The 13,289-nt window shown below is 43.7% G+C and overlaps 2 protein-coding genes across 3 annotated transcripts in view; both read right to left on the bottom strand.

Annotated features, from left to right (window-relative positions):
• Kiaa2026 (KIAA2026 ortholog) overlaps positions 1-5,770 on the bottom strand; it is a 110,648-nt gene extending 104,878 nt beyond the window's left edge. Inside the window, exon 1 of the mRNA XM_004653181.3 lies at positions 5,181-5,770. Coding sequence (XP_004653238.2) covers positions 5,181-5,770 — 590 coding nt within the window. The remainder of the gene's footprint in view (positions 1-5,180) is intronic.
• A 3,558-nt stretch (positions 5,771-9,328) lies between these two features.
• Positions 9,329-13,255, bottom strand: Ranbp6 (RAN binding protein 6). 2 transcript variants are annotated; one of them, XM_004653184.3, is made up of 2 exons: positions 13,107-13,242; positions 11,921-11,991 (listed from the first exon to the last, which is right to left on the bottom strand). In XM_004653184.3, exons 1-2 carry the CDS (start codon positions 13,240-13,242, stop codon positions 11,921-11,923), a joined length of 207 nt encoding a protein of 68 aa, XP_004653241.1. The 2 variants fall into 2 exon arrangements, with proteins under 2 accessions (XP_004653239.1, XP_004653241.1); XM_004653182.2 differs by having other exon boundaries at positions 9,329-13,255.
• Between the last annotated feature and the right edge of the window lie 34 nt (positions 13,256-13,289).

Here is a 13,289-nt window from a genome sequence, read left to right as displayed (position 1 = left end):
CTTGGGATATAGATATGACTTTACAGTTTTTACTAAAGCATACATAATTATTAGTAGGTTTCAGAAACACTATGGGTTTCATGCCTGGCATGTATTTCACCATTACAGTATTTCACCAGTCTGGAATGTCTGTTAACTCAACTCCCCTTCCCCCCACCCCAAAAAAAACCCTCAAGAGCACTATTTAAATCCTTTAAGAATCAGTTCCAGGGCTGAAGAGATGGCTTAGTGGTTTAAGGCACTTGCTTGTAAAGCCAAAGGACCTACGTTTAATTCCCCAGGATCCATGTAATCCAGATGCACAAGGTAGCTCATGCATCTAGAGTTCAGTTGCAGCAGTAAAAGTCCCTGACATACCCATTCTCATTCCCTCCCTATCTCTCTCTCTCCCTTTCTCTCAAATAAAAATATGTTTTAAAAAAATCAGTTGGCTCTCCCATTCTCCTTTGTTCCTCTCACTTGCCATCACCCTGCTTACCACTTTTCCCCTTCAGCTTTAAGCTAACTTCCTTTGATCTTCGCTCAGTATGTCCATTATAGAATCATGATCTTTAGGCTGAGGAGATAGCTCAGTGGTTAAAAGGGCTTTCTTGCAAAGCTGACCACCAGTGAAAGCCAGATATACAAAGATATGCTTATTCTATACACTCTCTCTCTCTCTCTCTTTCACTCTCTCTCATATAAATCAGTAGCCTAGGCTGGGCTCAAACTCAATGTGATTCTCCTACTTCAGAAGATTAAAGGCATGAGCCACCACACCTGACTTCAGTGATTTTTAAGTGTTTCCCTACCATTTGAGGGCAAGGAACTTATCTTTCTATTTTTTAATTGTCTTTTAAAAATACTTTATTAATTAATTTGTTTGCAAACAGAGGGGGGAAGGGGAGAGACAAGAAGCATACCAGGGCCTGTTGTCACTGCAAACCAACTTATTGCAGACAGGCAGACAGTTGGGGGTGGCAGTGAATGTGCACACCAGGGTCTTGTCATTGCCAAAGAACTCCAGATACATGTACCACTTCGTGTGTCTGACTTTTTAATATTTTTTTGTTCATTTTTTATTTATTTATTTGAGAGCGACAGACATAAAGAGAAACACAGATAGAGGGAGAGAGAGAGAGAATGGGCGCGCCAGGGCTTCCAGCCACTGCAAACGAACTCCAGACGCGTGTGCCCCCTTGTGCATCTGGCTAACGTGGGACCTGGGGAACCGAGCCTCGAACCGGGGTCCTTAGGCTTCACAGGCAAGCGCTTAACCGCTAAGCCATCTCTCCAGCCCGTGTGTCTGACTTTTACATGGTTACTTGGAAACTGAACCTACACTGACAAGATTTGCAAGAAAGCATCTTTAATTGCTGAGCAGATTTCCCAGCCTCTATCTTTTTTTTTTAACAGCCTCTATCTTTTTAAATATAATTTATTTATTTATTTATTCGTGTGTGTGTGTGTGTGTGCACACATGTGCAAGTCAAAGGATAATTTCAAGATGTCTGTGCTCTACCTTTATTTATTTATTTTTCATGCTTTGAGGTAGGGTCTCCCTCTAGCCCAGGCTCACCTGGAATTAACTATGTAGTCTCAGGGTGGCCTCAAACTTACAGTAATCCTTGTACCTCTACCAGGATTAAGTAAGGCTAGGGCCACCATGCCTGGCTGCCTTCTTTGAGAAAAAGTATATTGCTGCTGCAAAGGAATGTCAGACTTAGCTAGCCTGGGCCTGTTAAGTTCGGTTTCTCCTGGGATCCATCTCCCATTATTATAGGAACAATCGGGATCACAAATCCATGTGTTACTACATCCTGCTTTATGTGGGTGCTGGTAAATTGAACCCAGACCAGTAGGCTTTGCAAGCAAGCTACAGGCTTTGCAAATAAGAGCCTTTAACTGCTAAGCCAGCTCATCAACACCTGAAACTTAACTTTTGATCTTATGGACAAGAATCGTTAGCTCTGGTAGTTATTTAAATATTTGTACAATCAACTAATCTCGCCTAACACTCATTGTACAGATGAAGAAATTGGGACTTTATAATTATACAAAGTGTCTCAGGTACCAATACCACTAGGGCTGCTCTCCAGTGGTCATGTGGCATCCTCTTCATTCTTTGTTCATTGAAAAGCTCAACAGTACATGGCAGCTTTAAAGCTATACAATTTGAAAGTAAGAGTCATCTCAGTGTCTTACAAATATACACCAAAAAAACAAACTTAATATCTACGTGATGGTGGCTTTGTTACTAAAATACCACATACCATTTTAAGACATTTCAAATAAGACCATCTACTTGTTGAAAACAATCTTCATATAAACAGACTATAGAATATTGTCCTGGAACAATCTAAATTGTATCTAAATTTTACTTCCAAACAGCAGTAACTTGTACTCTTTTCCAAATTTGTGCCCACCCAAACCTAATGTAGAAAATGATTTTTTTCATTATCTACAAGGTCTAGTTGTAAATGCATCATTTACAAAGTGTTTGCATACATCAAATACTGGTGCAAAAAAAAAAATGAACAGCTCAGAACTGTATCTATTGAGATCATCACATTCCAATTTGCTATTAAAATTTCTCTGCTTAAGAGTGTAAGAAACATTATTAATGATACAATATTACAAAGTTTAATTTTTAAGTATAGATACTATTAGATCACATGAGAATGTTTCTGAGCATTAGTCACTGGAAATGATGTTTCTTAGTACTTAGAAATCTAGCTGGGCCTGGGGAGATGGCTCAGTGAGTAAAATGCTTGTCCCACAAACATGAGGACCTGAGTCTGGATCCCTAGCAGACACATAAAATGCTGGCCATGGTGGAATGTCTATAATCCCAATACTGTGCAAGAGACAGGAAATCCCTGGGACTCACTGGCTAGCTCATCAGGCAAAATGGGTGAGCTCCAGGAGCAGCAAGAGAGACCTTGTTTAAATTAAAAAAGAAAAAGGAAAAGGAAAAAAAATAAACTTACCTTTATGAAAAAGAGTAACCCAATCCTTTCATAACACTAAGGTTTGTTATTCACACAGTACTTATGAAAATATCTACATTTAGTTACATCAATATGCTATGTTGCAGCACTTTACTCCAGCCATTCTCTTGCCTCATCCTACATGTCTGTTTCCCTGTTTATAAAACTAAATAAATTAAGAACTCTAAGGATTCTTCTAGGTTTAATTGTGTGGCATCAGCTTGGAGCATATTTTGCTATTTAAATATAAAAGTAGCATGCAAACAGGTTTTTAAAATACATACATAAGTCTGCCATAAAGGCTGTAAAAAAAAAAAAAAAGAAGAAGAAGGGCTGGAGAGATGGCTTAGCGGTTAAGCGCTTGCCTATGAAGCCTAAGGACCCCGGTTGGAAGCTCAATTCCTCAGGACCCACGTTAGCCAGATGCACAAGGGGGCACACGTGTCTGGAGTTCGTTTGCAGTGGCTGGAGGCCCTGGCTTGCCCATTCTCTCTCTCTCTCTCTCTCTCTCTGTCACTCTTAAATAAATTAAAATGAACAAAAAAATTTTAAAAAAGAATATCAAACACCAAAGTATCAAAGCACCAAATAAATTATCAAAGGTATTCTACAAAGCTAATTTGTGAATATCTTACTACCAAATAATTCTACTTCATGAAATGATGCAAGTAGATCTTCCTGCATTTAAAAAGAATTAAACTAGTGGGTTAAGCACTGCAATACCTGTTAGTGAAATCTGTCAGTTATAGGCTTGAAAATAGCATATGGAAACATAATTGTTTTTAAATTAAAATTATAAATCTAGGACCAAAAAAGTAACACAATTTTTAAGGATCTAGTTCATAAAAGCACAAGTACAGCGCCCAGTTTCAGATGAGGTACACTTATTTTGTTCCACTACCACCAGTACTGTGGATAAAAGGTGGGGCTATGTAACCAACAGTGTTGGCTTTATATTTCTTATAAACTCATTTAATCCTCACAGCAACTCTATGAGGTCAGTATTCTCTATTTTACAGATGAGAAAACTGAGGCCAAAAACGTTAAGGGACTCAGTCTAGTTCATTCAGCTAATAAATAGTCTAACTTCTATTCGACCTCAACTATCATATCTCACATCTTGACATTTTTCTATTCTTAACAAACTTTAATTGAGCGCAAATCAACTATACGACTACCAAGTAATGCCTTAATTTTAGTATCCTCCCACGTTAGTTTCTCTTACTAAAATGAATAACTAGACATGTGGCTGTCATATACCAAGAGAACAATCTGATTTGTCTATGATTTCTGGCAAAATGAAACAAATTTCAACGGATGGGGATGTAGCTCAGTGATAGTAGCTTACTTAGCTAGCAAGGTTGAGGCTCTGAGTTCTAAACCCAGCGCCAGGAACACATGCTCTCCCTCCCACAAGTTTAAACTTAAGATGTTGTGTAGGGGGCTGTAGAGATGACTCAGCGGTTATAGGCACTTGTTTTCATAGCTTGGTGGCTTGGGTTCGGCTCCCCAGTGCCCAAGTACAGCCTGATGCACATCTGGAGTTTGCGGGGCAAGAGTCCCTGACCGGCCCATTCTCATTCTCTCTCTGTCTCTTCCTCTCTCTCTTTCTCGGCTTGCAAATAAATTTTTAAAAAAAGATGTGTTGATGCATTCCCTGCTACTGCAAAGCTTATTTCTTCAGATATAATGGACAGAAAACGTCAGGGGTACGCCAGACCTCTATAAATTTCCGATGGCTGAAACTGGCAAAAACGAAAAACAAAATTAATGGTTTGAATCAACCACCTTTCTACGTGAGCCAAAATTATTTTTCTAAAGGTATTTCTCCCTAAATGCTTTTGAAAATACCATTCTAAATTTTCTACTAGTTGCCGTTTCAGCTTCTATCCTACAAAAGCTTTTCCTCTGCCCACACGTCCACACGTGCGGTTCTTACGCTACCCACTTCACTTGGCATCTACAAACTGATCTGTTCCCCGCAAGTTTGGGACTCGCTGCCGCCGCCTGAGCATCTCTCCACGTGGGTGCGCGCGGCGTTCCCACCCCTCCGGGCCTCCGCCCAGCGCGGCTCCTCCTCCCGGGGCTCGCCGCTCCGACTCGGTACCTATCAGCGCCGCCCCCCAGCCCCTGGCCCGGCCCATCCTCGGACACGTGTGAGGGTGTGTTTGTGTCGGCCTGTCAGTCCCACCCAGGACGGGGCTCACTTACCGAGACAGAAGCGCCAACTTCTGCTCCAGCAGCATCTCCAGTTTCTGGCCCTGTTTGGACATCCAGTGGTCCACGCCGTGCAGGCGGTAGCACGTCTCCAGCATCGACCTGAAGTCCGCCACAAACTCGGTGATGCCCCTGTACTGGCCGCTGGAAAACTTCTCCTCCATCTTCAGCAGACACATGCCCTGACCAGGCTGCGGCGGGAGGACGCGAGCGCCCCGGCCCGCGCCGCGCCGCCCCTCGGCCATGTCCTCCTCCGCGCCGGCAACGCCCCCCAAGGGCTGCAAGAAGGGGGCGGTGAGGCCCCGGTGCTTCTCCTGCAGGAACTCGCCCAGGATGCGGTGGCCCTGCTGCAGCTCGTAGGTCAGCTCCTGCTCCTTGCAGCCACTGCCCGCGACCACCATCGCCTCCGCCGTCTCCTCCTCCGGCTCGTCCGCGTCTTCCAGAGAGGAGGCACTACTACTCCCCCGGCGGGCCGGCCCCGAAGCCAGGGCCGCCGCCTCCTGCTTCCCTTCGTCGGCCCGCGCCGGCGGCCGCTCCTCCTCCCCGGCCGGCTCCATCTCGGCCGGCGTCTCGGGCGCGCTCATGCCTCCTGCAGGCCCGGGCTGGGCTGAGGAGCCGGGAGACGCGGGAGCGCGGGGCCGCCTCACTGCTCGGCCGCCCAGCGCAGCGCCTGCCGCATCGGGCCTCGCTCCGCTCCTCGGCCGCCGGCCGGGACCCGTGCGCGCGCGCGCGCGGGCGGGCGGGGGTCTCGGGCGGGCCGCCGGCGGGGCGGGCTTACATGGCGCACGGGGGAGGGGGAGAGGAGAGCCTAGGTGCCCTCCTCTCCCCTGGCCTGCCTGCCTCCCTCCCTCCCTCCCGGCCGCCGCCGCGCCGGCTGCACCCCCCGCGCTCGCCCGCTCTCCACCGGCCAGGCCCGGCGCAGCTCGCCGCCGCGGCCTCGGCGCCCCACCCCCTCCCGGGCCGGCGCGGGGCGGGGAGGGGGCGAGGAGTAGGGAAGGAGGCTCTCCTTCTTCGCCGGACTGGGCCGCAGCCCCGGGCCGCGGCGGCTCGGGCTCCTCCTCTCCCTCACACCCCCTCCCGCCCGTCTACCTGCGGGGACCCGGGCAGGAGGAGGCGGCGCACGGACCCGGCCCGGCGACAACTGTCAGTTAGAAGCCCCGCTGGGCGGGGGAGGAGGGAGGGCGAGAGGGGAGGGGCAGGCGGAAAAAGGGGAGGGCACTCATCCCCCCCGGCTGGGGAAAGCTGTGGAAAGCAACGAAGAAAGAGGAGCAGTCGCCATTCCCGGTGCGCATGCGTAGTAGGATACAATTTTTTTTCCCTCCGCCCCCCTCGCGTCCCGCCCTGCTACGCTTAGGCTCCGCTTCAGGCCCGCAGGCCAGGCGTTGCGCGGACTGATGATGTCATCAACGTGCAGACGACTGTCAGGGACGGAGGGTGGCGAGAAGCAAAGCGCCTGCGCCACAGTACTTTCCAGGGAAGCCGACCAAAGGACTTTAAATACTCCTTTCACGATACACTTTTTACCCTATTCAAAAAAATACAAAAGGTAATTTATGAATGAAAAGGCAAAATAACCAAGTCCTTCACTGGAAAACTTTCATTCTCTGCATACTTCCTTGTGCCTGAAGTCTTTAAGACTCATTTCGGAATGCATAAAAACTGAAGAGAACGGGTAATTTATAGAACTCTAGTTGAAACTCCTATTCCCAGTTAACGTCAATTCATACTTTGGAAACGAATCGTATGTTTTAAGATTTAAAAAAAAATGAAGTAGGGCTTGATGGTGCTAGCCTTTTAAATTCCAGCACAGGGGAGGTACATGTAGGATTGCTGTGAGTTCGAGGCCAGCCTGGAACTAGAAAGAGTTCCAGGTCAACCTGGGCTAGAGTGAGAGCTACCACGAAGAAAACAACAAAACGAAAATCACCTAGATTCTTGAATTTCCCAAGAATGCAACCTTGCTAAAAGGTCTGCAAATATTTCTAGTCTGAGCTGAACAGCATTACTCACTGGTGTGGCCTTAACAATTTCATCACGACTTTTCTACTTTAAGTAAAATCATTCATATTAACTTAACGTTGCTTAAAATAAGTGAGGGAGGAATTAGATTCCATAAAGTAATTACTGTAGTCTTATGCATATAACCCTTTGTTAGTTACACAGACCTATTTGCTTAAATCTTGGAATTAAACACAAATAAACTATAAAATCATACATTTTAAAAATAAAACAAATGGACAAGATAATCTGATCTTCAATATTGTCCCTATTAGTATGAACTTTTAAAAGGCTGATAAAATTCAAGATCTTGTGGCTTTTTTTTTTAAGATCCAGTAAGTTAAATATCAATTGTAGGTAAAATAATGATATGGGAACACGAGTTTTTAGCACTCTTTTAAGGCTTCCTCTCACTGTATCATACTTGTCAGGGTTTTCCTCAGAGGCTACAGACTTACCTCAGTTCTTGGAAAAAGGGCAGGAACCAGTCCTACTTCAGAGACTGGCAAATAAACACACCTGACATGTCTGCTAGACAGCCCTCATTTTCCTTGAAGTTTACCATAGAGAACCAAATATCTCACTTTTAGCCACCAAACCTATTTCATAGTTCTCAGATGATACCTTCCTTTTATTTATTATCTCCTTCCTCAAAACAATCCTAAAAGCTAAGTTTGTTGTTGTTATGATTTGTGATTTCTAGCCCAGGCTGATCTTAAGTCACTCTATAGCCCAAGGCTGGCCACAAAGATGGAAAAAACACTTATGATAGTTTGCCAAAGCTTAAGTGTAGGTCTGTCTACTCCAAGTACCTAATTCCAGTTTGACAGTTTCTAACTCCTCATGCAGAAGAACATAGAAAATTACTAAAATTGTTCATCAAGGGCTTGAGAAAGAGGGGTAGATGAGAAGGAACCTTAATTTTAGGTCCTGAAGAGGTGAAGATGACAGTAATCCTAGCTATAATGAAAGCAGGTTCAGTTTTTCAAATGATTTAAAAGTAACCCTACTTAATCATGTAAGAAATCTTGCTTTTAAGGAAATTATAGATAAGGAAAAGGAAAACTTCCATTTAATTCTACCACCTAGAGAAAATGATTAAAAATGGGACTTTTACCTATTTTTTAGACAATCATCATGCAATAAATAAAATTAACTTTCTATCCTCCCATTATAGTAATTGCATGGAATGGACAGGAAATGCATATCTAAAATCCCAACTTTATATTCTTGTCTACAGTGGCCTAGATGGCTTGCCTATCTAAACTGGAAGAGGTGGAATTAGGAAAATACAATGTAAAGCAAACTCTAAACTATTAAAAAAAACCACACATAAAGGTACAATCAACATCAGTGACAATGACAATTTATTGAGCACTTACTAGATCTTAAATATTTGCTAAATACTTTACATACATAGTACTCACAATAGCCCCCGGAAATCACAAGAGACACAATAAATTTGGGTTGGAAATTTTGTTGAGTAGAAATGTTTTTTTTTCTACTCTACAGAAAATATTAAAGACTGACATTCCAATTAATATAATTAACCCTAATTCATAAAGCTGGTTTCTTTTAATTTACATATACTGACATATAACTTTTAATGGTTAAAGGTAAGATTAAGTTTGTTTCACTTTTACTACAGAATATGCTTCAAGGCTACTATAGAATCTGTTAGGAACTGCTTCAAAATAGAAATTATTTAAGTTGCATTCTGATTAAGGGCTTCTCTTCTTTGAGCTGCTTGGCAGAGGGAAATGCCATACATACACACAGCAATGCTCTGCTGAAACACTTAACACTAACTGACTCCCACAAGTATTAATATTTGTCAATCTGTGTTCTAGTATGTTTCCTGCTACCAATGTTAGATGTACCAGTACTCTCTTCTCAATAACTGTGATTCTTGAGGTTCTGGATAACTGTTTTTTTTAAAACTGGAAACCAGTTTGATTAATGAAATTTTAGAAAGTTTCCAAAACAAAGAAAAAAGAAAAAGGGCCCAGTGTGGTGGAGCATGCCTTTAATCCCAGCACTTGGGAGGCAGAGAGAGGTAGGAGGATCATCATGAGTTCAAGGCCACCTTGAGACTACATAATGAATTCCAGGTCAGCTTGGACTAGAGTGAAACCCTACCTAAAAAAAAAAAACAAAAACAAAAACACAACTTTTCATAATTCTAGACACTTTGGGGACTGGAATATAGGTATTCCCAACCAGCTCTCTGAAAAACTCGTATATATTATAAACTCCCACACCACTGCAATATCTTGAAACTCAGTTCCAGCATCCTTCATTTACCATAACCACCAAGAGTATTATCAAAGGAGAACAAGCCTGCCACTATATCCTTCAGCCTCAGTTCCAAAGATGTTTGCCCTGGAAGTTCTCCTATCTTTGTCAGTTCTTAGCAACTTGTTTTCACATGACACCTTGACACTAGAATACTGTTTACCCAGCATCAACAATTGAAACAAATAGAACAATTTATATATTTCACACCAAACAGGGTAAAGGTGAGGATACTCTAAGACAACTGGAAGCACAAGTTACAACCACAGTTTATACTTAATAGCTATAACATGCAAAGTAAACAGTAGGCTATAACACTGACTAAACCTGAAGAAACATGGGGAAGAAAGCTGCTTAGCAGAGGGAGAAGAGTTCTTTCATTTATCCACTCACACCATTTTTGTAGTTACTATGGTAGATGATTTTGAAATGCCATTAAAGTGCTTCAAGCAAAATTTAGCAACTCCTGTAAGGCTTCCTGCTGTTCATCATCTAGTTGGGCTATGCATTCCAACCATAACTCTTCAGAAGTCTGTACCTGGCGAACAACATTAGCTAGGCGTTTGGCACAAGGATCTTCATAGTTAATAGTCTCATTAACTTTCCCTTCCGCAATTATACTGATTATTTTGGGGAGATTGGAATTATCTGGACCAATTACAACTGGGTGGTTACTTTCAATTAAGTCACAGAGAAAACTCAAAGTCTGAATAGCTTCCTCTTTATCTTCATGCAGTGGAAGCCACGATAACCAGTGTGGAAGAACTTCATCTACATTTACACAGTTAGGCTTAAACTTTAAAATCTTTCCTATTGCTGAGATGCAGTTCTCTGTAGCAATGACATTTTTTTTGGTTTTGGAGTTTGCACACTTAATAACTTTTACCAGCAGTGGAACAGCTTCTGAACAAAGAGAACGATAATCATCCCCACCAAACTGTGCCATAACCCCCAGGCCATAAGCAGCAGCTTGCCTGACTTCAGGGTTGTTATCTCGCATATTGAGTAGCATTGGCCACCGGAAATATTCAACATACTTAAATGAGGTTGGACTGCAGTGCTCTATGATATCATCAAATATGCACAATCCCCACTGTCTGTCTGGCCAGGGCCTACTTGAGCAAATTAGATTTACAATTAATGGAAGCAGCTGTTCAAACCATGGCAAAATCTTTTCCTTGTAAGTACTAAATAATGAGTGCAATATATCTGATACTTTGGTCAAAATATACACATCACATTCATCCTCATCTTGCAGAGACATCTCAACCTGTTGGTCATAATTTTCTTCTTGTCTCTTAACCTGCCGTAACTCTTGGTTTTTAAAGTGCCCTTCAAGTTTTGCCTTCAAAATTCCTCCCAGTTCTTCCAAGTGTTCATCATTAAGGCAACCATCACCCATTACCTCAATGGACTTTGCAAAAGAATTCATTATTTCTGAGAGCACATCTATATCAGGTTCAGTCCCAATAGCCTTGATTAGCGGATCACATATGAACTGCCACATCTGTGAAAGATACTCTGGGCCACACATTTTTGCACATTCCAAGAGAAAGGGCATGGCCTCTGCAGCTGCCACCCGAACATTGTCGTGAAAATAAAATTTTAGCAAAGGAACCATCAGCTTCACAACATGCTCTGTATAGTCCACAAATCCTTCTCTTAACTCTTTGGCATAGTAAACCAACATCTGGCAAGCAGTTGCTTTTGCCTCAAGTCCTGAAGTTTTAATTCCAAAGCTTTGCTGGTCTCCAAGATTTACAAACTGCCAACCATCATCATCACTCATGTTCTCCACATCTTGTGTGTCTAACAGAGCAACATCAGGTTTAGCTGAAGCAGTCTTTATTAGAGGCTCTATGACCAGTGGAAGATACTGCTGAAAGTCTTTTCCAAGAATTTTACACATTCTAGCCCATGCTGAAACCATGTAAGAGGTCTGAGGGTCATCATCTTCCATATTATTTAAGTCTGACTGTGTCTTCAACAATAACTGCATCACATTGGATGCATCTTGCAGGAATTTTTCCTTCCCAACAGCAAGACCAACATGGCTAATGCATTCAATCGTTTTTCCTTTCAGAAGCTTGAGTTCCTTTTGAACAGCAAGCTCAACAATGTGCGTTAAGGAGGGCATAAATATATCATAATATGGAACAAAACTTTCTTCTATTCTATCTGCAACTGAGGCAATGGTTGTCACAAGCTGTTCCAAGGCCAATTTAGTCCCATTCCGAATCAGTTCCTGAAGTTTAATTACCAAGATGGAATGTAGACTTTTAACCATATTATCCAAATACAGAATTAGCAATGACTTGGGGCAGTCTTCAATAAAAATAACAAGAGCAGAAGCTGCATGAGATTGTACACGTTGATTACCTTGATTTTCCATGGTGCGCAACAAAGCTGTAATCACCGTTTCATGGAATTTCTTTTGGAAACTAGGTGCAAAATCTGTGGCCATTTGTCCAAGTGTAGTACAGGCAGCTGCCCTCACCCTTGGATGAGGATCCTGAAGAAAAAGCAAAACAGAGTTGACTGTTTCATCTAGAATTGGTTCCATTTGCTGATGGCAACCTTCTCCAATGGCAGATAAGGCCATGAGTCCACCATGTCGACATTTCCAGTCAGGGCTCTGAAGCAAGTGCATGATGTGCTCCTTGGTCATCGGTAAAACTACTTTCCCACCAAGCCCACAAGCCAGTCTGTCTAGCGCACTCTCAGCAGCAACAGCATTACTATCAAAGTCGTCTTCTTCCATTTCATCAGCGTTTACCCAGTCCTCGTCATCTTGTAGATCAACCATCATTGCCAATATATGAGGGATGGCCTGTGCAATAATATTTGTATGTTTTTTCAACATTGGCGTTGCGGTCTCAGATAAAGTCACGATGACTTCCAGAGCCAGCTGGCGTTGCAGATTACTAAGTCTGGAGTCTCCGCATAACTTCAGGCTCAGCTGTAGGGTATCTTCTAAATGAGGACCCAAGTACTTCGGCACAGTATCTGCAATCTCCACAAGGGATTCTAGCACGGAATCATCATCCTGGTAGCATGAATCATTCACAGCCTGTAAGATGCCGGGAAGCAAGTCGGCAAAGTCTTTGAAAAGAGCGATATTATTTTCGTTAGCGAGCACAAACGCAGCTGCAGCTCTAGCAGATAATGTCCGAATTGCTGGATGTTCTTGATCCTGTATACACTGGTCCAACAACCTTTTGATGATATCCAAGTCGCCGCGGTCTTGGTTCCCAAAAATCCCAGGAAAGTGCCAGAAGACATGAAGTGCCACTTCCCACAGTACCACATTTTTAGAGTAAATGGAATCAATCAGGAACTTGAGACCTTCTGGCCAATGGTTGGTGCCATCCTCGTCTATCAAATTCCTGGCCAGCACCGCAAAAATATCGCACAGCTTTTTCCTCATGCTAGCATGCGTTTCTAACTTAACGGCCAGTATCAGCTCAATCTTGACATCCCTCTGGACCTCAGCGGGAAGATTTGGATAGACCTCCTCAAACCCGGAGGACAAAAGCCGTCGTAGCAGCGCGGCAGCCATTTGTCTCACCTCATAGCCGGCTCTCCGATTCCTGACAGCGTCCAGGAGGAACGTGGTTTTACTCAGACCCGGGATGTTCTCGTAGACCTCCTCCGCCTGCCTCCGCACCATGCAGCTCGGGTTGATGAGGTTCTTGAGAAGCTGGTAAAACTCCTGCTTCTCCGACACGCTGGCCGGCGCTCCCGCACCGCCGGCGGCCGCCATCGCGCCCTGTCAACCCCGCAGCGACCGCGAAGCAGGGCGGGGGTCTG

Source organism: Jaculus jaculus, chromosome 1 (assembly GCF_020740685.1).
Source record: "Jaculus jaculus isolate mJacJac1 chromosome 1, mJacJac1.mat.Y.cur, whole genome shotgun sequence".
In the NCBI taxonomy this organism is placed as follows: domain Eukaryota; kingdom Metazoa; phylum Chordata; class Mammalia; order Rodentia; family Dipodidae; genus Jaculus; species Jaculus jaculus.
Note: the sequence above shows the minus strand (reverse complement) of the source record. Positions and strands in the feature narration are given on the sequence as shown.

Excerpts from the sequence above, each read along its gene's own strand:
- Ranbp6 (XM_004653182.2), bottom strand. The coding sequence starts at position 13,242 with ATGGCGGCCGCCGGCGGTGCGGGAGCGCCGGCCAGCGTGTCGGAGAAG.